The following is a 25592-nucleotide window of genomic DNA, read 5'->3' on the forward strand; positions in this document are numbered from 1 at the left end:
ACAGTAACTCTCAGAGGAAGGAGAAGGGCGGGTGGAGAAGATAAAATAGGAGAGAGAATGTGAGGAAAGAAACACTTGCGCTCTTCATTTCAAAGTCGGCAGGAACTGCTCCTGGATGTGCCGCTGAGTAAGCTTACTAATTCAGAGCAATTCACTGGCTTCAGAGTCATCGAGTCTCTGCACCTCCGTTCTTGGTTTGTAAAATGGAGTAACAGCTGCTATATAAGATTACTATTAAAACGATGTCTGTCCAAGCACTTTGAAAATGGGAGTTTTGAAAAGCAAAGCACTACCCTTAAACAGAGTGTGTCAGAGAAGTGTGTGTGGGTGTGCCGCACGATGGGGCTGCACACTTAAAGGGATAAGAGCCGGACAGCAACGGAGCCCGTGTGCACGCTATGCTGACGTACCAAGCACCGGAACTAGCAGCCAACTCTTAGCCATGCCCACTTTCGTAAATGATCATGTACATACGATTTAAAGGCCTCATTTTAGAGTGTTCGCCTCCATAACTACTTAAGGAACAAAACTGATTAACTCGAACATAACTCTAACAAAACACCCAAATGTGGGCATGGAAAAGAAAAGAGAGAGGGCAATGAATAATTTCCTAAATTACAGGACTTAATTTCTACTTGTTTATGTCCATATGGCAGGTCTCACCTGCCACAGACCGTGGCCATACAAAGCCGCGGAAGACAGATTTCACTCACGTACACTCTGTGCCACCTTTAAACATCCAAACAGATCAAATGCTTGTTCCACCCCAGCAAGGGGCTGGTGGTGGGAAAGGATGAGACCTAGCAGAGCAGCCTGCGAACATGAGCACGCAAGGCCACAAACACAAGACGGGCGAACGAAGCTTCGTCTGACCACCAGCAGCACAGGGTTTAGTGCAGGCCTGAGGTGACATAAGCTCTGCCTTAAACACACCAAACAGTGAATTAAATTCAGCATCTCCAATTTGGAAATGGTTAAACGGATGCTACAGTAACTCACAGCTTTATATAAAGATTCGAACAGCTGCCCATTGTCTAGAATAAACCTCTGTTCATTTTAAGTTAAAAGCAATCAAAGTGCAAGATCAGTATATCCCAGTACATACTAAAAACTGATAAAACATACTTACTAACTGTGCACCTCCATTATGCCATCCCCAAATAACACCATCTTCGGCCATGGGCAGCTGATAAGGCAGCTTTTCCAACCAAAATGAAGCAAACGTGAAGTCCTGTGGCTGACTGTGCAGGTCCCCATCAAGGATCTGTTCATCTTCTGGTGCGTCTCCCATGACCGTGCTAGTCCACGGCCAGCCTCCTGGGCACCCGTGACCAGCCGTCAGTCTTTCGGAAAACACCTGACTTGCCAACGCTGCCCCAGGGCAACAGGACAGCTCGTGCACACAGTGGGGGCGCAGTGCCTCTGGTGAGCCCTGCGAGCTCCTCTCCGAGGGGCGCTCAGATCTATCGACAGTGTCTTCCGAGAGTGACAAAACATGGTCCTCACTACCTGTCACTGCTATTTCTCTGCTGTCACCTGGGGTGACAGGAACTGCCAAAAGCACACCTTGAGCGGCAGCTGTGTGCCTGTCCACGCGGGCACAGTCAGCACCAGCTGGGCAGGGGCACCCCGTGAGAGTGTCACATAGCCCCATTTCTCTACATTTCAGCCCTGAACTTCCCACAGAGCCCACTTCACTGGGGAGCGGAGGCCCCTTGGCTGTGGCCATGGCACCTTCTAGTTTGAAGAGGCGTGCACGTCTGCTTGTCCCACGCGCATCTCTGGGGCCGCTGCCAGACTCACTGCTGTCTTTCTCGCAGTCCAGGCCCCCTGTCCCCTTGCCCCTTCTCAGCTCTGGGCCATGCCCCGCTGACGTAGCTGCACCTCCGGCGCTGGCAAGAGCTTGCGCCCCCTCTGCCCCTGGCACCAGGGCACCTGAACTCCCCTGGCGTCGGGGTGCATGAAGCTCTTCGCATCCGCAGCCTTTCGCTCTGTGGGATTCATCACGTTTCTCTATTTGATTTGTTTCAAAATGGGGTATTTTTGTTAGACTGGAACTAACACAAGCCAGAAGATCCTGACCGGGCACCACCTTGCGTTTTAGTGGATTTGACTCCCAGTCCAAGGTTGTTTCAGAGTCTACCCTGACACTCTCGATGTCATTTTTATGTGTCTCTCTGTGCTTAGTCTGTAGCAATTCTTTCCCGGCGTGTTCTAACCCGTGCGGGTCGCTCCCTGAACCCTTTCCACACGGTTCGCCTTCTGTTTTATGACTCGGGCCTGTGTTGCTCTCTTCCTCAGGGCAGGCGAACCTAACGGCAGAGGACACACAGTCGCTCTGAACACACCCGGGGCTATCACGAGACGCGCCACTCTGGGGTACTGCCTGCGGAGCTCCGAGGCCCTTGGAGTCTGCTGGCTGACCCACGGCCTCGACGGGCGCTCTCCGCGGGGCTCGGGTTGAATCACAGCCCCGGGCCAGGGCCCGGCTGGCCCCAGTGCCCGCACACAGACCTACTTGGCTCGAAGACTGCACTGCAAAGGCCCTCTGACCGCGCCCCTCATCTTCAGCTGAGCCCGTCCCATCCTCATGTCTGTAAGACAAACGGTCTTCAGGTCGCAAAGGCACTTCTCCTTTGCTCGTGAGCTGGGTGCTCCCAGTTCCCAGACTACGGTCACCACCAAGCTGGCCCTCTGTCGTCACTGGCCCCAGGCGTTCGGGTCTGGGGTCTGAGACTGTTCCCCGGTAATTAGTGAGAACGGGAAGACACTCATTTCCAAGGCCCATTGAAGTGGCCCGTCTTTTTGAGCTTAAGTTAACTCTAGCTAGACTCTGGGAGGGGAGATTCCTGTCTGAGCCGCTACCCTCTAAACTGGAACAATCTCTGTCTTTCAGTGGCTTTACAGAGTTCTTTCCTCCTTCCTCTTCAGAGTCTGAACTGTGCCCTCCACTCGTTTCTGCAGCCCGGGACTCACCATCTCGCCCAGCACGGGGCATGTTGCTCAGCAGGCCACCCCGGGGGCCGCCCACCGCACACAGTGGCACTGAGCTTTGGCTCCATCTTCCAGGCACGGCCCGCACGCGTCCCGGTGAGCCAGGGTCTGCACTGGTCTTGGGGTCAGATGCTCTGCCAAGGTGGGACGGCGCCCTCCCTCCCACGTGATCCTTAGGGAGCCTGGTGTGAGTGTGTGCCCTTAAAGACTCAGCCTGCGTGTCACCAGTGCTTCCTTTGCAGGCTGGGTCGCTGTCAGTCAGAAGTTCAGAAAGGGGCTTAGCTCTCTCGCTAGAGACTTCCTTCACTTCATGTAGACCTGGCAGGCTGCGTGGGGACAGCAGTTCCTGCGGTGCCTCTAACGCCCCCGGCCCTTGATCAGTGCTATCTGGCAGCCAGGCCCCTCCGCAAGTCCCCTCAGAGGTGACAGCTGAGTGACAATCTTCTGCTGCAGCTGCTCCACGCACACGAGCAAACGGCTCATCGTCAACGTCCAGGCCGTCGGGGTCTACCACGCAAATACTGTAAAACTCGCTCTTGCTTGAATTTCTGCAGCGTTTGCGACCCACGCCCGCAGGGTCTCCACCCTTCGTCTTCCTACCAGACACAGTTAGAGCATTACTCCCACAGCCACGACTGACCTGAACGCTGACCTCTATTTCCTTCTCTGTTACAGTGTCTTTACAAGTGATGGGGTGATGGCACATTTGTCTATTTACGGGGCCTCCTTTCTGAATGTCCTGGTCACAAGGCCCTGGTACATATGAAAGACACTCGTCTCCGTCAGAGCAAGCACCTGCAGAGAAAGCTGGTGGTGTCCTGTCGATTCCCACACGGGGAGGCGCGCAGACACGGCCACCAGCCTGCTCAGAGGCAACAGCATCTGAATTCTTGTCAGTGTCATCTAAATCTTCATACCCAGTTAGGAACTTATACACTGAAGAGGAAACGGAGTTGAAGGACGGCCCTGCTCTGCAGGCCTCTTTGTGCCCAGCCCCCGCGGACGCCTGCGTCCCCGCGTTAGCTCCGGCAGCTGACCTGCTGGCTCCGCGGTGGACACTGCGAAGCTCCTCGCCCCGCAGGGTATCGAATAATGCAGATAAAGCTTTACTTATCTTGTTATCCGGTTCCTTCTCCTCCACAGATTTTTGTAACAGGCCAGTTTTCTCATTGTCTTTGTCACCACTTAATTCTTTGCTGAAGCAACAACCCATGTTCAAAAGTTGAAACACTCACATAACAATGCCTGTCGCTTTCTGAGCTCCACAAGTGCACCTCACACTAACTCTTTATGGTTTCCAACGAGAAGCCGACACCCAGACACCAAAAATAGCCCCTTGCACAGCAGTCACATGTCCCCGCCACTCAAATCCAAAATCCTAATTACAACAGCCTCTGCCTAACACCATCTTACTCCACACTCTAAAACTCAAACAGCACACCCAACGCAAAGACTCAGAACAGCAACAAAAGTTTTCATATTCTTTATTCTCATAAACTGAATAATAATAAAAAAAAAACTAAATTATCATCCCAGCCAAAAAAAGGAATTTCAGACTTCTGCTTTTTCTATAGTGTTTCGGCATTCTCTGAACTATATTTCACAGGATGGTGGCAACCAAAGAATTTAATTTGTATAGTTCACAAAGAAAAATGGTAATAGAAATTTAAGTACTTATAGTTGTATCTAATTTTCTGCCTTCGAGAAATAACGTCTGTGAGTGTGGGTGCGGTATGGTGTCTATTAGAAATCCATGTTGAAATGCTTCTGGGGTGAATGGCACTTAGGGATTTGCTTTATTTAAAAAAGTAGATACATCATAACATTTTTTGAAGTGTATACGTAGAGGGGAGAAAAAGATGAAACAAAGTAGCAAAACATGAGAAGTAACATCAAGTTCATGATAGGCACTGCACACTGGGTTCTTTTTATTCTGGTCTACAGATGTCTGAAAATTCTAGTTCAGAAGAAGGGTCCAATACCCGGGTCCCTTGGAGGCTCCTGAAGCCCTTTCTCACACGGGGTGAGCAGTCATCCTACTACATTATACAGGTCCTACCCTTACGGGCCTTAAAACTTCCAGGATAAAACTTACTCGTTAAAACATTTAGTCAAGTCATACGGAATGTAATTTCCTAAATAAACTTTAATAAACAGTTATAGCCAAGAATGCCTGTGAAGGCTGTAAAAACCTTCAGGATAAGCAGAAAGAAAAAATGTACTGGAGATGACTTTATTACTTTTTAATTGTGTGCCTTCATATATACAACTGTAGTTTTAATAGTTAAATTAATTTCAGTCACTCAGATGATGCAAATAGTTGCCAAACGGCTGACGAGAGTTGGGTTTTGTTTTTGGTATTATTTTCTATTTGTTCTTTCTCCTTTTAAATAACAGATACCAAAGAGGAAGTATCTCAATGAGTTTGGACTCTGCAGCCAGATTGCCTGGGTTTAAATCCTGGTTCTGCCACATTCTAGTTGACTCATCACAGAAAATTACTTAAGCCTCTCCAGGGCTCAGTTCCCCAGTTAGGGTCACTTTTGGTGCTCATGGATCGGTTAGGCTTGTAAATAATTAGAACTCAAATTTGCGGAGGGCGGGGAACAGGACAGGTATAATAAATGTGATTGATTTTACCACTGGATAAGTGCAAGCCCACTTCTGAATTACTCAGATTTTTATCTGGCCATCACTATGGAGATTCCCCTTGGACTCATACCGCATCCAACCTTGGCAGAAAAACTAACCTTTAAAGAGCCTGATTCCTAAGTCAGACTGCTAAGCACCCTCCCTGCCCATCACAACTGCAGGCTGCCGAGCATTCACACTTGAGAACCGCGGCGCCAGGGAAGACATCCACACTCTCAGAGGTGCCAGACACAATGCCAGTTAGAAGAATGTTCAGAGCAACACCACTGATAACAGCAGGGAAAAATAGACAATTTAGATGTTTCCAAAAACCAAATGGCTAAAGAAATGATGTATTAGCAACATAAAGAAAACACTACAGGGTCTAGAGCCATGCCACCCTGAACGCACCCAATCTCGTCTGATCTCGGAAGCTAAGCAGGGTCAGGCCTGGGAGACCACCTAGGAAAACCCGGTGCTGTAGGCGTTAAAAAAAAAAGAAAGAAAGAAAGAGAGAGAGAAAACACAACAGGGCAAGTACAACAGGATATATAGATGAAATCATGCTATGTGGGAAAAAATGAAATGAAATACATATATGCTGATTACAACGAAATATGTTTGTAGTCTTTAACAAGATTTTTATCTTCTGTAAAGATGCTTGAATTTGTTATAAACAAAGTTTTAAGTGATACACATGTTGGAGCCAAGATGGTTTCTTATAGTACCTTCCCACTCAAGGGTCCTCGGAAAACCTAAAGTGTGCAACACCCTGTAACACTGGTGAAAAAGCACAGCCCTGACTTACAACACCGGGTGTCAGAGCTGTGACCCACCCAAGGGGCACGGGGCATTGCGTCAGCAAGGTAGAACAAAGAACTCGCCACGTGACACTGCTATAGGACGTCGACTCTTAAAAATAACAAAGAAAACATGTGTAGGTAGTACGAGGTGGAAATTATTTCTCCACAGAAATGAAACATTGAATCCTGGCTCAAGTGTTTTACTTTTCTAGATAGGTCTTATCTCAATTGTCACCCACAAAGTAATTTAAAAAACAAGCAAAAAAAAACCCCACAGAATCCAAAATCTAGGTTTATGCCCAACAATAGGTATTATTTTAGACTGCAAATCAACCATGGAGAGGAGGGAGATTTGTTCTTAAAAATACATTTTAAAACTCCCTCAATGATTTCTGTACCATTTCCCTCTTAGACTACTAAAAGTCTTATATTTTTATTTTAAATTACTTGAAATATTATAAAATTCATTTTTTAAAAAATCAATGTAAAATATAATATGCAAAAACTCCTACGTACATAATAGAATAACAACAATGAAATATAATAGTTTGGAGAGATCTTTCAATTTTTTAAAAATTCCTCCTTATTAAAAGATCAATAATCTAATCCCCTCCTTTAATTTCTAAATGAACTACTTGTAATTTGGGGGGAATAGAGGAGGTTTACTATAAATTGAGATATTATTTTGAAAATCTTACTTTTGCTTTAAAAAAAAAAGAGTTTGTTTCTAAATTTTGTACAGGATTTGTAAGATCCCTTACAAGACTACCAAAATAAATCTGGAGTGGCTCCAAGTACACCTGATATACGGAGACACGAACGGTGTAAAAGATTTAAAAACCAACAGACCTCCACTTCCTTATTCTTTCATTAATCACAGCTAAAATGTGAAACCAATTTTCTTACAGCTTACTAAGACTTGTGCGCTTTAAAAAACACAGATACCAATATGTAAAGCTAACCCAATATATACAATAGATTACCAATGAACCATTAAAAACACTGTGATGAATGTCTGACATCAAGGTAATAGACAAGGCACACTGCCCTCTGCAGAACTATGCACATGACACATGCAGAAGCCAGAAGAGGGCATATAGCACTGACACCCCCTGTACCCAGCTGGAACCCCCAGAAGAGGGCGTACGATGCCGACCCCCACTGTACCCGGCTGGACCCCCCAAGCCTCTTTTTTGAAAACATCAACATTTTCTAATTATTTTACAATAAATATCTGTTATAAGAAAATATCTGTGAGCTTTTGCTGTGACTTATCTCAGAACTGAATTACCTGACTCAAAGCGGGGATGGAGCTCGTCTGAGAAGTGGTCTGAGATATGGGACCATTCATCTGCAAGATTGAAAACATCAAATACCCCATCACTACAAGGTAAAGAAATGTATTTTTAAATCGCAGTAACTGAGCAAAACAAAACCCACTGAGAAAAGCACATTTTTACATGACAAAGGAAACTGAGGGATGTAGAAGCCTTGAAACTTAAAATATTTTGATATTCTGACTGAATACCATAAGTAAAATTCCTTGTTGTTTCAAGAGGGAAAATTAAGAAACTTTGGAAAGTTTCTAATATTTAGAAACTTTAAATGTTATTGCTTAACATGATAAAATCTTACATTAATGAAAGCAGTCAAAATAAAAAATTTATACTGTAATCCAAATTAATTCCTTAACTACACACCACTGCAATGGCTACAACATTACAAAAGTATAAATCTCTGCCTTCTTGGTGATGTAAACCCAAAGCTTTAAGTATCTAGTACTATTAACTGCCATTTGTTTTCTCTATCACTTAGTACTTAAGTTTACTCTAACCCACCCACAGATTTATACAGAATATAACACCTATACTTAGGCCACAAGAGATGCCAGTGTGCCTGTTCTGACTGAGGCGCTGAGTCCAGGGCAGAGCCTGTGGTCAGAAGCGGAGGGAGGCGTGCGGGCCGTGCTGGCAGGGCGCAGGCGGCACACTCACCAGATGCGCGCCGTCTTTCCCTTCTTGGACTCTCTGGCCCTGCGGTTCAGCCACAACCTTAGTGTCCTGATCAGAAGTCATGAGCTGTTTACTTTGTGGCTCCTCCGGGAGAAGTTTAACGTCAACCGTAGGATGCTGTAAAAAGACAAAGACAGCAAATTAGTAACTTAAAGTACAGAGTACAATTTGATTCTTAGAATAAAATCACTAAGAAGTCTTGAAATCCTCAGGTTTTCCAGGACCTGTGTCTATCCCTCTAAGTCACTTAGAGAAATCGGCCCATAATTTAAACCTTACTCACCCAAGAAATGCCTTGTTTTTGAAAAGCTTCTTCTATAACTTGGCACCTGTGAGGGTGGCTAAGACTTGGAGACCACGTGCTAACACAAACCCGAGCGCGCCCGGAACTCATCATGTTGTAAAATGAAGAGAACGCCAACTTGGAATCTGAATCCCGATATATGTGTGTATGTAGTTTGTGACCAGCCTCATCAAACTCATTTTGTTCCAGGACAACAGCTGCCAGGAGAAGTAAGCCAGAACTGGTTAGCAAGGAATCCCTCCACAGCCTGCACCAGAGAACCCGAAACGACCCGACCCTGCGGCACAGGTCCCCCTCCGCCTCACACACGGCAGCACCACTGGGTTTTCCCAGGGGGCTTCTGAAGGGACGGCAGCGTCCACGGTTTCGTGGTATGACGGTCAGACCCGGATTTCTGCACATCCGGGTCTCAGTTCGCCATGCGCCTCACGACAAGACAAAGACCAGCAAGTGCTTCCCAGCTAAGGCCTAGTAGTGGGGAGGGCCCTTGGCAGTGTCAGAGGCTGCCTCCACGCAGCCTTCATGAGCTGAGGGCAGTGAGTCCCCTGATCCGACTTCATCTCTTCCCAAGAAGAGAGGCGACACAAGAAGAGAGGGCCTGTACAGTGGCCCCGAAGCCGCAGGATGTGTCTCATCTCACTATCAAAGCTATGCTGAAAAAGGTCTTATCGATCTTCATAAATCCTTGAGAATCTAGTTCTCTTAGCTGTTTCTAAACAAACCATTCTTTTCATCAGAAACATCTGTTTCATAATTATTAAAGTCTTATTAAACACTCAAAGCAATCCTTAAAAATATAAATCAATCTCAAACTTAACTGTATATCAAGTTGGTGGCATAACTATTCAGAGAATTAGTCTAAGTGATTTTAAGACAGCATTTGCGTATAAGAGCCTAAAAATCACCAAGAAACCTTAAAAATGTACTCAGTAGGCTTATTCTTTGAGGTAAATGTTAGCATTGTTTGAAACTTTTATGTATTATACACACTGTAATAGGATAAAGAATTCAATTAATGTTAGGTACTCAGATTTTCAGCATAAAAGGAAATACAAACTTAAAGTCAAGTAAGCTAAGTAAAATACACAGAATCTGTTTTTTTTTAAACAGGGTATGTAACTTTTTAAACTAAGCTATAGATTTTCTTTGGCTTTCACCAGTTTTCCTCTTTCTACTACAGGACCCTATCTAGGATCCCACACTGTACTTAATTGTCACTTCTCTTTAGTCTCCTCCAAACTGTGACAGCTCCTCGGTCTTCCCTCAGCTTTCACCTACAGTTTCCAAGAGTGCTGCTTAATCGTTTTGTTAATCTTGCTCAATTTGAGACCAACCCCTGGGACACCTTGTCAGGAAAGCAAGGAAGCTATCAAAGACTCCGATGATCGAGTCGCAGGAGCAACAGTAAAGGAAAGGGACTCCCAATGGCAAAAGGACAATGTGAGGATCAGAGAGACTGAATGGACACAAACACAAAAAATCCATGACAGCTCAATGCACCGCCACCACACTGGCCACCTTTCTGAAGAGCACCGGGGTTGGGACACGATGAGCCTCCCAAGCAAACAAACAGCTGGGCAGGGCAAGCTGCTCCCCACTCAGGAACCACGGCCAGTGAGTGGACGGTAAACGAACGACAGTGCTGGAAACCAAAGCACCGAGACATCTGAGGAAACCGCGAAGGCCATGACGACAGACACCTGCCAAGTCACGTGAGGAGCTGCCAGGGAACTCCGAACAGCTGGCTCAGACGGGTGATGGCTGAAGCCACTGTTAGATCGTATCACTAACGGTGGGACAAGGTCCTACATTCTTCTTGATGTGATGAAAGAGCACCATCTATGAAATATTCTCCCAAAAAAGAACCTCATTCAATCGAACCGCCAGATCTGACTCCCGATTTAAAGGAAATTCTGGGACAACCCATGTTAAATAATACCAACACAAAACCATTAGCCAAATCCAAAATGTGGGACACTTTATAAGACAGATGACCTCATTTTTATAGCAAACATCTGAGACATGGGAAAATGAGGGGATTTGTATTTCTACAAAATTCAAAGGCTTTAACCAAAATAAATTAATGTAACGTGAGAACTGCATCTGCATCCAAGTTCACATGAATTAAATTTTAAAATGACAGTTCTGACAGGAAAAACTAAATGTTACCTAGGTAATAAAAGATAGTATAGAATGAGTATTAATTTTGTTGCATGCAATCGAGGTGCTGTGGCTGTTTATTTTTAAAGGTCGTAAGGGTAAGACATAAACTAAAAGAGTACAGATAAAACTATACATTTGGAATTTGCTTTAAAATGTGCTAATGTATTTTTTTAAGTGTAAGGAAAGGAAAGAAACCAAAATACAAGAATGCAGCTCACTGATGCAAGCCGAAACGGTGGGCACATTGAGGACTGCTGCGCCGGCCTCTCTACTTTCTTCCACAATGAAAGGAAAAAGGGAACTCTAACTAGGATGTAGTGTAAACAGACAGCTAAAATCACATACTTTCTTCTATCAAAACTATGTAAACCATTTTATGAACAATGCTCATGGCAGCTTCAGCAGATAAAAAAGAAAAATAATGGAATATATTACTATTATTTAAAACAGTCACAAAAATTACATCGGCTAAAAAAGCAGGATGTAAACTACAGACAGCATAATTAGTTATGTTTTAAAAATTCACATAACTTCGTGAAAATTTAAAAGCAAATGACACTAGAAGTAAATACACCAGATGACGAACAATAAAAATGTTAAAATTCAAGGATAGCGTGTTACTTTGTTTCATGCCTGCAGTCTCAACTTTTTGAATAACAACTTATGGGGCTTGCTGATTCCACGTCTACCAAGCAGCCCCCTCACCCTGCAGGCCGGCGGTGTCTTTCCTAGAGAAGAACGAGCACTGACCCGGCAGGAAAAGCATCTAAGTCCCTTCTCATCTGATTGTCAGTAAAGATGCTAAAAGTGTCAATTGGTCATCAAACCGTTTTCCTGTGAAACTACACTACTCATCTTGTTCTCCAAGACCGAGTCTCAAAGTGTGGCCTGGGCTCCGTTAGGGGACCCAGAGCCCCTCGTCCAGGTCCAGGAGGTCGAGATGGTTTTCAGAATAATGCCGCGGTGTCATTTGCCTTTCTCACTCATTCTCTCCTCACGAAAGTGCAATGGAGTTTGGGTGTACTATCAAAAAAGAACATGTAAAGTTAAACGAAAAGACATTTAAAATACCCCTCACTTTTCCAACTACGTATTTGTATGGGGCCAAATTTTCTCCTCATACTTCGACCAAAATAACGAACGCAGAAGCAGATGAGAATCCCCCTGAGAGTCTATTAAATCGGATATTAAGGGGAGGTGCAAACATATGAAACGATGCCGCTCTCCCCATTAAATTACCTGTTTAAGATTACTGTCTTTTCATAAGCAATGTTATTTATATTACATGTAATAGGTCTGTTACTATTAGGAAAAAAAAATTTTAATTTCTGAGCCTTAATTTCGAGAATTAATTTTTAGATATAAGCCACATAAACAAAAGCTCTTAGAGATCTTCAGTGTTTGCAAGTATAAAGAGGTCCTGAGACCAAAATGTATGAGAACCACTGACATAAAGCCAAACTAGTCCTCATGGACAGACACCTGGCATTCTTGGATGGGGACGATCCGTGTTCGCAGGTAGGGGACATGGCACTCTTACAAAGGCAATGCTCCCCAAATCCATCGAGAGAGTCGATGCAAGGCCTAGCAAGATCCCACAGGCTCTTTTTGCAGAAATCGATGGAAACCGATCCCAAATTCCTATGGAAATGCAAGGGATCCCGAATAGCCAAAACCATCTTGAAAAGAACAAAGACGGAAGAGTCACACTTCCCAATTTCAAAACTTACCACAAAACTAGAGCAGTCAATACAGTGTTGTACTGGCACAGACATACAGATCAATAGAACAGAACTGAGAATCCAGAAATAAACCCTTACCTTTATGGCCAATTAATTTTCAAAAGGGTGCCAAGACCATTCAATATGAAAAGAATAGTCTTTTTAACAAATGGTACTGAGACAACTAGATAGCCACATGCAAAAGAACGAAGCTGGACCCCTATTTCTCTCTCTTTATAAAAATTAAAATAGATCAAACACCTAAGTGCAAAAACTAAAACTGCAAAACTCAGAAGAAAACACTGGAGTAGATCTTCGTCAGCTTGAATCAGGCAATGGCTTCCTAGATAGGACACCAAAGGCACGGGCAACGAATGAAAAAATAAATTGGTCTTCAGCAAAATTAAAAACTTCTGTGCTTGGAAGCGCACCATCAATAAAGTAGAAAGATAACTCACAGAATGGGAGAAAATTTTTGCAAATCGTACATGTGATAAGGAACATTTATCTGGAAAAAAAGAATTCCCAAAACTCAGTAATAAGACAAGTTAAAAATGGGCAGAGTCTGAATCGACATTTCTGCAAAGAAAAAATACAAATGGCCAATAAGCACATAAAAAGATGCTCAATATTATTAGTCATTTGGGAAACACAAGTGAAAACACAAGATGCCACCTCACACTCACTGGGATGGCCACAATCGAAAAGAAGACAAATGCTGACAAGGATGTGGCGAAATCAGAACCGTCCCACATTGCTGGCGAGAAGGCAGAACGGCACAACTACTTTGGTAAACGGCTGCAAAACATTAAACATGAGTTCACCTGAAAGAGGTCCTTTCCAGCTCTACGACGCCCTATAACAACTGCTTTATGACGCTTTATCTTGCTTTGGGGAGGATGATTATTTGGAACACCATTTTAGCTAGGATTCTTATGAAAACACAAAACAAAACAAAGAGTTTAGACAGTCTCATTAACCCTCTGGCTAGAAGTGTGTCATCTGTTAAATCTCTGACAAATTCGCAACAACCACTCCAATACTTGGTTACAAAGAAGCCGAAATAAAACGTTATTTGAAACAAGTGAAGCAATATGAAGATGAAACATCCTCCTTACTTTGCCTGTGGTTGTAATGGTTATTTTGTAAAACAAAGTGCAAAGTTGAGGTCGGGAGTTCCAGCCTTCCTGCCCGCCCCGCCCCCGAGTATAACTCTTTGCCCTCAGCAGAGACATTCTTTTTCCAAGAGAAGAGCGTCCCGAGGTAGCCACACTTCACCAGAGGGAGAGTGGGGAAGGGCTGACGGCCACCTCAGGCGGATGGGCACAGGTGCACGGGCACCGCCCACGCACTGCGCGGTCTCCGTCAGCAGAGCAGTCCCAGCAGCAAGAGCTCGCCTGCTCCATTCTGCTGCATGGACAGTCACAGTGAACTTAAACGGTCCTCCCCGCTCAGGGAGCTGGTGTCTGGGGCCCGCAGCCCCTTCTGCAGCCACTTCATCAGCCACAGCGGGCTGGCGGCGCGGCCTGCGGCCTTCCACCTACCTTCCCTGGCGCTCGCCCCCGCCTCCCTCACTGCCCAGCTGTGTCCGGCTGCCTTACCCGGTACCGAATTCACTAGTGGTTTCCTGGTGAGTCTCTTGCTATGGAGACACTGAGCCTGTGAAATCTCTCCTATGAGTGACGGTCGTCCAGCACCTTTGTCAGCTCGTTTCAGTTAGATCACAAGTGCACTCACTAATAAGCACACTGCTGCCCTCAACAAGTGTGGGACACGCTGAACCGGCCTTTGTAAGCACAACTCAACCGGTCGGTCGAAGAGACAAAGCAGACTGTGGCCCAGGCCCCTGCGCTCCCCAGGGGAGTGGCGCACCTGGGGCTCTACCTTCCTCCTCTGGACCCTCAGTGCTGCCCTTTTGCCCTCGGCTCTGAATGGCTTCAGCTAACACCAGGCGCTGAATTTCGGGGCAGCCAAGCAAATTTCAGGCAAAGCTTTTTTAACCTACAGACTCCTCGAATTCATTCCCAACCCCCACTTCTCATTTAAAACAAACAAGCAAGCAAAAACTGACAATCGATCCATCTCCAGGAAAGATGGAGTATCATCTACCCAGCTGGCCAAACTAGAAGCCTGCACCCGAGCCCTTCCCCTCAGACAGGCCCACATCTTCCTGTCCGTGCTATCCCAACTGCCAGAACGACTGCCCCAGCCTCCTGGGGCCCCAACCCGCCCACTGCTCCTGAAACAGGAGACTCCCCCCACCCCAGCGCACACCCCTGAGGGCCTGCTCCAGGCAGCCGAGATGTCACTCCTGTCCTCCCCACAGAGCTCGGGGCGTAAACTCTTCATCCCCAGTGACACAGCGTGCCAAATGAGTCCCGTCGTCCCAACACTGCGAGGGCAGGCCTACACCCACCGCCTCGACGGCCCTGTCTGACACAACTCCTGAAGGAGCGGAATCCCGGCCAACACGCGTTTAGTCACTTTGTCTTTCGTGCAATAAACATGTGGAAAAAGATCCCTAATATTTGAAACATAAAGCTCAGAAAATGAGACAAATTCAAGGAAGAGCTCCTGTTGGGACATATTCCAAAAGATGCGTTAGTGGGGACGGCAGTGCTTTTAGGTGAGGGTAAAATTACTGTGCGTTTGTTTTCATTTTATTTTAATCTCTAGATTTGGTGCATGTAAACATGTGTGCATATATGTAAGTGCACCTGGGATCTAAACATACAGAATGGTTAAATACAAAGTAAAGGTAACATTAAAAATTATATTTAATTATCAAAACAACAAATCACTGAAGAAGTTCCTAAGCGGCAAACACATGCTAAAACTCTCATTTGTACTGAAGGGAGAGGTCAAAGACCCTTTCGAAATCTGTTGAAAGCCAGGAGCCCTTTCACTGGAAAAACAGACACATACTAGCAAAGTTAAACACAAACGCAGAAGTTCAAGGACAGCCTCCTCCCACCCCCAGTCCATCTCTGAACAACAGGCCGGGAGTCTGAGGAGGAAGCTAACCCAGGTCTCTACTTCTCCAGGTGGTGACGCGGGGCATCCCCATTTTCCGTGCTGTGGGCATGTTTAGGGTGTGTGCAGCCAGAGCACAGGCTGTAAAAACCGCCGTCGCACTGCCACCAGAGATCCAGAGGCCAGACCTGGGCAGTAACGAACTGCCACAACGCACTCGGAAAATGACAGCCACTGCATCCAAGCACAGTCTAACTAACCACTGTCAGACATTACCTGTGACAGCGGAACACACTCCACTTTTCCAAGGTGACAGTGTTGCTATAGTACAAAGCAATTACTTTGTACTATAAAGTAAAAATACAGTGAATTTGTATTTGTAAAAATACAATGAAAAATACAATAAAAAATGCGATGAATACCCCCTAACATAAAGTGTTCCTTACAAAAGTGATACTGCATTTAATAAGAGAATTTAAGTTCTACAGTAATGAATTCAACAGTATTTGACTTGGATAATCTGCATGATATTCCAAAGGCATGACACTTCTCCACTGTATAAGCAACTGGGTCAGAACAGCTACACCAATTAGGATTACAGATGAACAGATGACGAACCTAATAGCATCACCTTAAAAGTTCCAAGCAAACCATCAGAATCAGCTCCAATAATGTTGAATTACTGTTCGGCCTTGCGATGTCGGATATTCCTGACCTCAACAATCGTCAACATAAAAGCTATTAAAATTTTCTGATGCTAAGCTATGCTGTGTGGCTAGCCCTCACCCCTATCAGTCACTTGGACCTGAGAGGCTACACAGGACGCCTACACTTTCCAACGGTGTGATTTGCAATAGATTTGGAAGCAAGGAGCTACACAGATCTCATTTTCTGCTCTTTCCTCATTTTGTGATGTAAAGCAAACTGTCTCCAGGCCTCACTTTCCCAAATAATAAAACAGGTGTTCTGAAGAACAGATGGGGGAGGGGTAAGGGTTACGGGCCCTCCAAATTACAAGCCAAATACACTGTTTGGGTGGAAACTGTTGACTCTGCATTCATTCCTCAATTCTGCAAGAGAGCTGCAAGCTGTTAAATCGAAATCAGCGGGTAGCAAGCAACAACTGTTGAGGATGGTAAACTAAGGGCAAGAGAGGTGGCACAGTGCTCACAGCAAGTCACTGCTCCCTCTACAGAAAAGTGACAGGTACGGACAAAAGTGCTAATGTTGCCTGGGCTTGAACATGGAGCCCTACGCCAGCAGCATGGCTACAGAGGTCTACAACAGAATGCTTCGGGAAGGAAACCACTAACTCTATATGAACTTCCCTTAGACTATTTCTCAAAGAAAACATGTAAACTGCAGTCCACACACATGAGACAAACGGAAAGAACTGTTAGTACCTTCCTAAATGGATTACAGCTAATAAGTCAAATTATCGAAAATGACAAAACTCATAATATTCCTGGAATAAATACTTTATTTCAATGTTTTAAAAAGCATTTTAAGGGCTGCTTTAAGAATCCTTTAAAAAAAAAAGGAAAATGCTGACTTAAAATCTATAGCGTACCAAGTTAACGCTTTCACCAATTCCAATTTTCCTTTTGAAATTCTACTGTTAAGCACACACCTTCAGGAGTATCCCATGTGAGTTCCATAACTACAGTGCAATGAAAACTGAACTCAGAGAAGACACCAAAGTTAGTCTTCGCTCTGCCACCACCTAACTGACTGCAATTCTAATTAACTCTACCGCTGGGGGCTTCAGTTTCTGAGTATTTAGGGCTCTAAAATCCTAAGACTACAACTGCAATATTGCACTATTTTTCTGATGGGTATTTGCAGAAACTAGTCATCGAATAGCAGTTAATAATATAGACCAAAACTCAAAGTCTCAGAAAATGACTGTCCTACTTCAAAGTATTGTTTCATTCACACCAAACACTGTGGGAACAGTCAAAAAGAATTAAAGGCTTCCTTCTCAATCTTCTAATTCCAAACAGGTGACAATGACACTGAGAAAAACAAAATATTCCATGCGACTGGATTAAGGCTAATTAAATGTATTGTTAATTACCATTAAACATTTGGTAAACATATTCTTTACGAATTATCAATAAACATCCCTAATCTCAGCCCTACACAGCAAATTGTGAACTGGAAGTTAATGATCCAGCTTTTAATTGCCCGCTCCTAAAATTACCTACTAACACAATTTGTGGCAATATAATGACTTTGGGAAAACGTCTGATCCATGGCTTTTTATCTTAAGCTGCAATCTTGTGGTGCCATAAAAAACGTATACAGAGTTACAGGCTGAAAACCTCCACAATAACAATCAAATGCTCTCTCAATATGTTGAACTTGAAAGGAAGACGCCCAGTGCTGCAGGCCTGACTTCAATAGTAAAACTCATGGTCATTTAGGATCTCAAAGCGCTCTCTGCCAGAAAGCATTTCACTCTGAACTGGAGTTCCGCCAGTCACAGAGACTAAATGCTCGTGCCTGGACGCCCTGCAGTTACACCTGGCAATTCTATTTTCTCCTTCCAGTCCCCTCAAGCAGTGGTTTAACTCTCCTGCACTGAGTCCCGAAAGATAACAATTTCCGAATAACAGGAAAACTCATCGACACATAAAAGAAACAGGAGGAGCAGGTGAAAAACTAAGGGACACAGGCACAGACAGCAACTACTGTCAACCGCCTTATTCGTCGTGCCCTTTGGTCTTCACTGACTGTCCTCCCCCAGACATTTAAGGTGTGTGAAGGCAAATGTCGCTGACTCATCAGTTACTCATTTGCACAGTGGCCTGTACTCTGAGTGACCCAATGAAGGGAAACCGGAAATGGATAACGAGTATCACTGAAGATTCAGATATTAATCAAAAAAGACCATGGACCTTAACAATAATGTCAGGGAAAGTTTCATCCAAAAAAAGGTTTTTGAATTAAGCTCCCAGACTAAATGACAACTAGCATATTATCAATTGTTTGAATGTTTGCATTTACCTGCTAAAAACACAAGTAAAAGAAAAATGCTTTTGCCTTCCAAACGTCTAGAATTTTTAAAGGTGACTTTCCACAGGGACTTCAAGTCTACTTTTAAAAGGTTCCTGGTATTCTCTGACTATGAGGAGTTGTGATAAGCCAGGCAGCAACGGATTACAGTACTATATACAGTTTGCGTGGAGGTTATGTGTAAATGGTAAGGCAGAAATCACACAGATGGTAAAATCTCCACAACGAAAACAGAGATACTGTAATGTAATCAACAGAAAAGAAAGTAATGTTCGGAAAGTATGAAATCTTTAAAGAGCAGTTTTTAGAGGACTTGATATTTTCAGAATAAAAAATATCTGAAAAGGGAATGTTGAACATGTTCAGAGAGAAAGAATAATCATTGAGGCAACATGTAAATCTCTATCAAATTGGTCACCGTCTTAATCCCTGCCTGAATTTGGGCTTTGACAATAAAACAAAGCTTTCTGAATCCCGAAAACAGAATGTTCTCATTTTTCAGAGGTTTCTAAAAAAGGAATCTTGTTAATTAGTCTGCCTTAATAAAAGCTGAAACAATTTAAGCACCTGACAAACACCAGCAGATTTAAGGCTTATTTCAAACGTATTTTTTAAACATACATGCTATGTATAATATAAACGAAAGGGGTTCTGAGCATGCTGTTCCTCAATTAGACTGGGGCTCTCCACCTGGGGGCCAAGTAATACCCGTCCAGGTGTGCCCACTCCTCCCCCTCCACGCCACTCCCCATAAAGCAGAATGAGCACTTTGAAAAGGCAGTTCTGGTCCTATAATTCTCCTGTGTAAAACCCTATAACTGTTCTTAGGATACAGAACAAAATTCTCACCTTTGCCAGGACCTCACAGACTCAGCAGGATCTAGCTCCGCCTCTCCCAGCCCTTCCCACTTCCGTGGCCTCATTCAAATTCGTTCCTCCAAATCGCTCTGCCCTCCCCAGCAGAGGGTTGTCACACTTACCCTCTAGGCCTAGAAGGCTCTCTCTTCCCCCACCCCACCCCACCCTTCCTTAGGGAAAGACGCCTCCAGAGCCCTTAAGGGCCTCTGTGATGACTCCCACCCAGCACAACAGACTCTCAGGCCTAATGATCTGTCTACCTGCCTCAGTGCACAGCAAGCTCCAAAGAGGCAATTTATCCCTTTTGTTCACCATTTTAACCCTGGGATTTAGTCATAAATTATTCAGTGCATACTGTGTACCATTCTATGATCTAGGTTCATATCAATAAAATAGACAGAAACCCTCGACCTCATAAAGTTTATATTCAAGTATGAGAAAACAGATAACACGTAAAATACAGAAATTACATGGCATGTTATCATGTAACAATAAGCGTTACAAAGAAAATAACGCAGGGAAGGGAGATGAGGGTGCCTGCCACAAGATATGCTATAATAAATGCAACTGTCATAACAGGGCAGCTCGAGGAAGTGTGGAGTTGAGAGTGACCAAGGACTTTCACATATGGAAGCTTTGAGACTCCAAATGCCAGTCTACTTTAAATAAACAGTTCACTTTCCTAATTTCTTCTAGACCACAGCCTTAGAGAAAAGTTCTGACACCATTCATCATCGTATGGCTACTGTCTGATCAAAAACACCTGCCCGGGGGAAGAACAAATCCTTGCTTTCCTCTCAGTGGCCCTCCTTCCACCAGGCCCTGTAGCAATGATGGGGCGGGGCAGTGGACCCACTGAAGTTTAAAAATATTTTTCACTATTGTAATTTCTTTGTTTGAGTTAATAAAATGTTTTAATTTTAAAGCAAAATAAACACGGTAAGAAATTTACTGTTAAAAGGGGGAGGTTTTTAATGACTGAAGAGTATAATGTGGGTCAAGTATTAAAACCACTCTACCTCAAACAGTGCTGTACACACTAGATGCAGCTATGGAGTTGGTTAGCATTTTATAAAGAAAATTTTTATGCACGTTCTATCGGACGCTTTCTCATAAAGATCCTCGTGTTTGTTTATGAAAGCATGCAAACCTATGATCTGCAAACGATTTTTCTAAAACTGAGGTGGGTGGCGCCTTTAGGTGTGCCTTTATCCCTCTAGGTGAATAAAGTTTACTAAACACAGACAGTGGTCCGTGGTCCCGGGCTAGGACAGAGGTCACAGAAGGAATTTCCATTAATTAGGTGCAATGCCGCAGGTGCTTCCAACACAGGGAAGCACTGAGCAAGACCTTAGAAATAAAGATGAGGAATCCTGAAGGACACCTGAAATATCTTTGTAAGGATGGGTTAAGGAGTTAAGGGGGGAGAAAAGGAGACATCCAACGTCAGGCAAACTACAGGGAGCAAAGGCAACACTGTGGTTTTGGGGGATGGGCGTGGAGGGAGGCAGTGGTCAGGCCGACCAAAGGTGACCCTGCCATCCAGGAGGCAAAGTGGCAAGGCCCCAGGGGCCAGGCCTGCTGTGCTTAGGGGCCTGGGTACTTATTTAGGCAGGGGACAGTCATTGAGGGGTTTTTAAAAGGTCCTGACAATCAGGATATACCTTTAAAGCAACCAACCTCTGGCTGCAGTGTGACTAAAACGGTGTGTGTAAATAAAAGAGAGCATTTTATTTTTATCATGCAAATAAATACCATAATTTATCAGTTTTTAGGCCAAAACTTTTGCATGTCAGGTTTCGTAAAGAACATTTTCAGCGAAGACTAAGTCTCGTCTCAATGATTATGAAACTCCCCCTAAAACTTAAGTAGCATGTTTTCAAATTCAAGTAAATATCAAATGTCCTCCATGTAACCCAATGTACTCTGTGGCCCAGGTCTCACTAGCAGGCATAGAGGGCTGACACTAAAGATAGAACCAGACCCTGACAGAAGGCGCAAAAATGGTGGCATCGTTCACCTGGAACCCTTCATGATTAAATGCGAGACACACAGCTTCAGCAGGAAAATGGTGAAAAGACAGTTTACAAAGGCACTGAAGGGATAAAAGGCGCGGCGGGGAGCGGGGACAGTACGGGGGAGGTGCGAGGAGGGAAGGAAACACAGCTAAGTTAATTTTCCCTGTCCCTGAGGAAGACATTTACACTCAGGAAAAATAGATCACCAGACTGTTAGGAAAAAAACCATTTGCATGTTAGAATTATCATCCTGCTTTTAATAAGAAAACCTAATGGCTGTCTACCTTACAATTCCTTATGCCAATAAAGAAATTCATTCTCTAATCACAACAGCTCCAGGAAAGAAGCTCCAAAGACCAGGGTCAGTGCAAGGATTAGGAACAAAAAGTTTAAATTGACCCAAACTAAACCGACATGAGGTCTGGTGAGTTTAACCCTGTCAGAAAGAAGGCAGTGCCTCATTTACTGCAAACTCTAAAATTAGCTATTACAGAAAAAGGAGAACTCTTTACAGGAATAAAGTTTTACAAAAGAGCAGAAGCATCAAAGCTCCTACAGCAATGTGTTTTTTAACCACGCATTTCCAATAAACATAACACCAGTGTTTGTTTTCTTCTGTTAGCAAAAGGTTGAATCAATGGTCTCATAGGAGGAATGACAGGAATATACTGAGATTTTCTTGCATTTACCAATCTGAAAAGAAAACCTTAAACATGGGAACTCTGCCAGAGTACAGTAATATGTTAATGAAAGCATATTTAACACTTATACCTTTAACATTAAGACAATAACAAATGGATTTGAAGTAACGTAGGTATATAGCTTTCTGCAATCTCAAGGGGCCATCATAAAGATAACACACTACTAAAATTAGACCTAGATTATTATCCTAGTTATCACTATGAAAAGTATGAACTCCAGCAAGACACTGAAATAAGATTGAAAGGAGTTGGTCGGCCAATTCTTGGTTGGTGACATCAACCACAGGTCTAGCACTACAAAAACCAGTAAAATGATATGTATAAATAAGGAAAAACTTGTAAACACTGTTGCAACAACAGCTACTTGCAGACACTGTTGATGGTTATTGCCATTAATGACTCGATGTTCTCAACTTACAAGTATTTTAGAATAAGTTGCACTTAAGAATTACATTTTACGATGTGAAAATTGCTTCATAAAAACAAGTGACTAAGTAAAATATGTGTTTCCAGAGTTTAAATATTGTATTTGTCAATAAATTAATAAATTAACGAATTGTTAATAATTAATAAATTTATAAATTCCCCAAATCTCAATTTAAAAAAAAACACAATTCCTAGGAACATTAAATAAAATCAGATTTCTCCCTGAATGTGCTGCCTTTTAACTTCAGCTACTCTTCTACAAAACGTGTTAAAATGAAGTACTAAGGAACTTTTGTACCCATATTATCATCTATTTTCTCCCTGGTTGCTACTCAAATATAGTGTAACTCCTTTTTCCAAATACACATTCTGCCCTCAGAACCTGATTTATATGCCCAGATACATGTGATCGAGCAAAAAAAAAAAAAATCTCTCTGCTAATAAAACTGACAATCACAGAAAGAATTTTGAGAATAGTAATAAGGTGAGCACCATTTTCAAAATTCTTAATAAGAATCTCAGTAATTAAAAAATAGTAAAAACAACCAACATCAATGTTTTCCAACAGTCATATGAGGTTGATATTAACTCCTCTGGAGATGAAAAGTGAAGCACCCAGACAGTAATTTGTAATCAATAAGAAACCAGCCATTCCATCATGTGAACAAGTCATCTCACATTAACTTTTCAAAATAGAGGATGGAATTTATTTCAAAGCAAACACAAGTTTCAAAGGGAAGTACAGAAATCAAATTTATAGTTGAATGATAAACTTGCTAATCTAATGCCTTTCAGAAAATATTTCACTTTCAGCAACTCAAGCAAACTTCGGTCAAGCGATTTCTTATATAGCTTGATTATAAAACTGCCTTTCGGTATATCAAATACAGAGAAAAGCTGAAAAGCCACAACCATTCCAACGTCTGTAAATTATCCCGACTGTAAATTAGAGGGAGCCGGGCAGGTGGGAAGCAGGGGAATTGCACATGGCACGTACTATCTGACCACCACAGAGAAGTGAACCTCACGCTTCCCCACCCGTCCCCATGGTCTTTGCAAACTACAGCTTAGCACCTATTTCAAGTGCGTTTTAAATACTTAACACAAAATAAGAGACCAGCTAAATAACAAAAGAGAAAGAAAAACTCTTTTTAAAGGGGAAAATAACTTGTATGCTTACTTAACAATATTCGTCTTCGAGTTGGCATTATCTTTTTTAAAACCCTTCGCACTTAAATACTAATTTTCCCTGCACAGCCCAGGAAAATCCTTCCGTTCCTTCAATTATCCAAAACTTCAAACTTCCACTTAAGATTAGGACAAGTTACAGCAGCAAGGGACGGCGTCTCCAACGCCTAGGAGCTACCCTACAGGTAATTTCCTCAAGTTTCATGTCAGCCAAAATTAAAGACCTTTTTACATAAAAATGAGGGGGGAAGCAAGAGTAACCGCACAAAATTACACTGAAGTCTTAACTCGAGTTTACGTTCTGACGGGACACGGCCGGGAAGCAGGTGGTAAGAGATTCCTGACCAGTCCCTTTCTCGACTGTGTCTCTTCGCCCTATTTCGAACACGGGACATACTCAGATTTGATTTTTTCCTAATTCCTTCAGAATCTGCCACTGCTCAAGCCAATCGAGAGGAGAACCGGAGCTTCCCAAAAACACACCAAGCAACAGGATCCCCACTTCCTGGTCCGAACGACCCCGTCCCCTCCCCGGCCGCCGGCGGTCCCGGGATCCGGGGCGGAGGGCAGGGCGAGGTCGCCGCAGTGCGGGCCAGACCGGCGGCAGGGACCGGCCCCGGCCCTGTCCCGCCCAGACCCCGGCCCTGCCCTGACCGAGGCCCGGCCGTACCCGGACCCCGGGCTGCGACCTGAGCCCTGCTTTGCTCCGGCCCGGGTCCTGTCCTGCCCGGACCCCGGCCGTGCCCGGACCCCGAGCTGAGACCCCGGCCCTGCCCCTGCCCGGACCCCGACCTTACCCAGACTCCCGCCCTGCGCGGGCCCTGCCCCGACCCCGGCCCGGCCCGGCCTGCGCTCTGGCCCTGCACCCTGCCGCCTTCCTGCCCGCCGCCTTGCCCGCTGCCCGCCGCCCGGCTCTGTCCGGCTCGGTCCTGCCCGCCGCCCTGCCGGCCGCGTCCTCCGGGAAGATGGCGGCCCGTGACAGGCGGGCGCGGCGCGGGTCCGAGGCGACGGCCGGGCGCGGGGGGGCGAGGGAGGAAGGGGAGGCCCGGGAGCCGCCCGCCCGCCTCGCTCACCTGTCAGCGCCGCCGCCGCCCGGCCGCCGACCGCCGCAGCCCCGGTGCCCGGCGACCGCGCCACACGCGGACGGGCCGTGAGGGAGGGGCGGGAGCAGGGGCGCGGCCAGCCCGGACGAGCGGCGGAGGGCGGCGTGGCGCGGGCTGGCGGCGGGCGGCAGCAGCTTCTTCCCGTTTCGGGCCCGAAAATGTCTCAACCTCGCGACTCCGGCGCCCCAACGCTCCTTCCCGTTCGCATGAGAACACACAGCTCCCGCTTCCGGGATTCGGCGGAAGTCCCGCCCCGCACGCGCGCGCGCGCCCGCGCACCCGCGGCCCCACTCGCCAGGCTCGCCGACTGGCGCTCGGCGCCCGGGAGGGCATGACGTCATGGGGGCGCGGCGCCGCGATTGGCCGCGTGCGGAGTCCGGCCCGCCCCTCCTCCCGGGCTCCCTGCGCGCGCCCTCCCGGCTGTGCCTGTGATTGGCGCGGGCGCGCACGCCGCCCGGCCCCGCCCCGCGCACGCAGGCCGGCCCGGCTCCGTCCCGCCGTCCCCGTCGCGCCGCCGCGACCTGAAGAGACCGGCGGTCCCCGGGAGCGCGACCCACGTGCCCTTCGCCACCCGAACCCCGACCCCGCCCCACAGGAACGCGACACCCTTCACCCCTTGACAGCGATCTCCGCCCCCGTGGAGGTCGGGATGGGTGAGCACTCCCGAGCGCGCTCGCTG

General features: G+C 45.3%; 1 protein-coding gene across 3 annotated transcripts in view; it reads right to left on the reverse strand.

The window, feature by feature from the left end:
- The window catches only part of LARP4B (La ribonucleoprotein 4B), a 57600-nt gene extending 32452 nt beyond the window's left edge, over positions 1-25148 (reverse strand). Inside the window, exons 1-3 of one of the 3 annotated variants that reach the window (XM_039870965.1) lie at positions 24884-25148; positions 8423-8557; positions 7720-7779 (exon numbers count right to left, since the gene is read on the reverse strand). In XM_039870965.1, the coding sequence (XP_039726899.1) occupies positions 7720-7779; positions 8423-8503 (141 nt within the window). In that variant the 5' untranslated portion in view covers positions 8504-8557; positions 24884-25148. Of the gene's footprint in view, positions 1-7719; positions 7780-8422; positions 8558-8723; positions 9029-24883 lie in introns of those variants that run through there. The other 2 variants (XM_039870963.1, XM_039870964.1) reach the window with 2 other exon arrangements.
- Positions 25149-25592: the final 444 nt, after the last annotated feature.

The sequence above is a fragment of the Pteropus medius genome, unplaced genomic scaffold (genome assembly GCF_902729225.1).
Source record: "Pteropus medius unplaced genomic scaffold, Ma_sr-lr_union100, whole genome shotgun sequence".
Taxonomy (NCBI): domain Eukaryota; kingdom Metazoa; phylum Chordata; class Mammalia; order Chiroptera; family Pteropodidae; genus Pteropus; species Pteropus medius.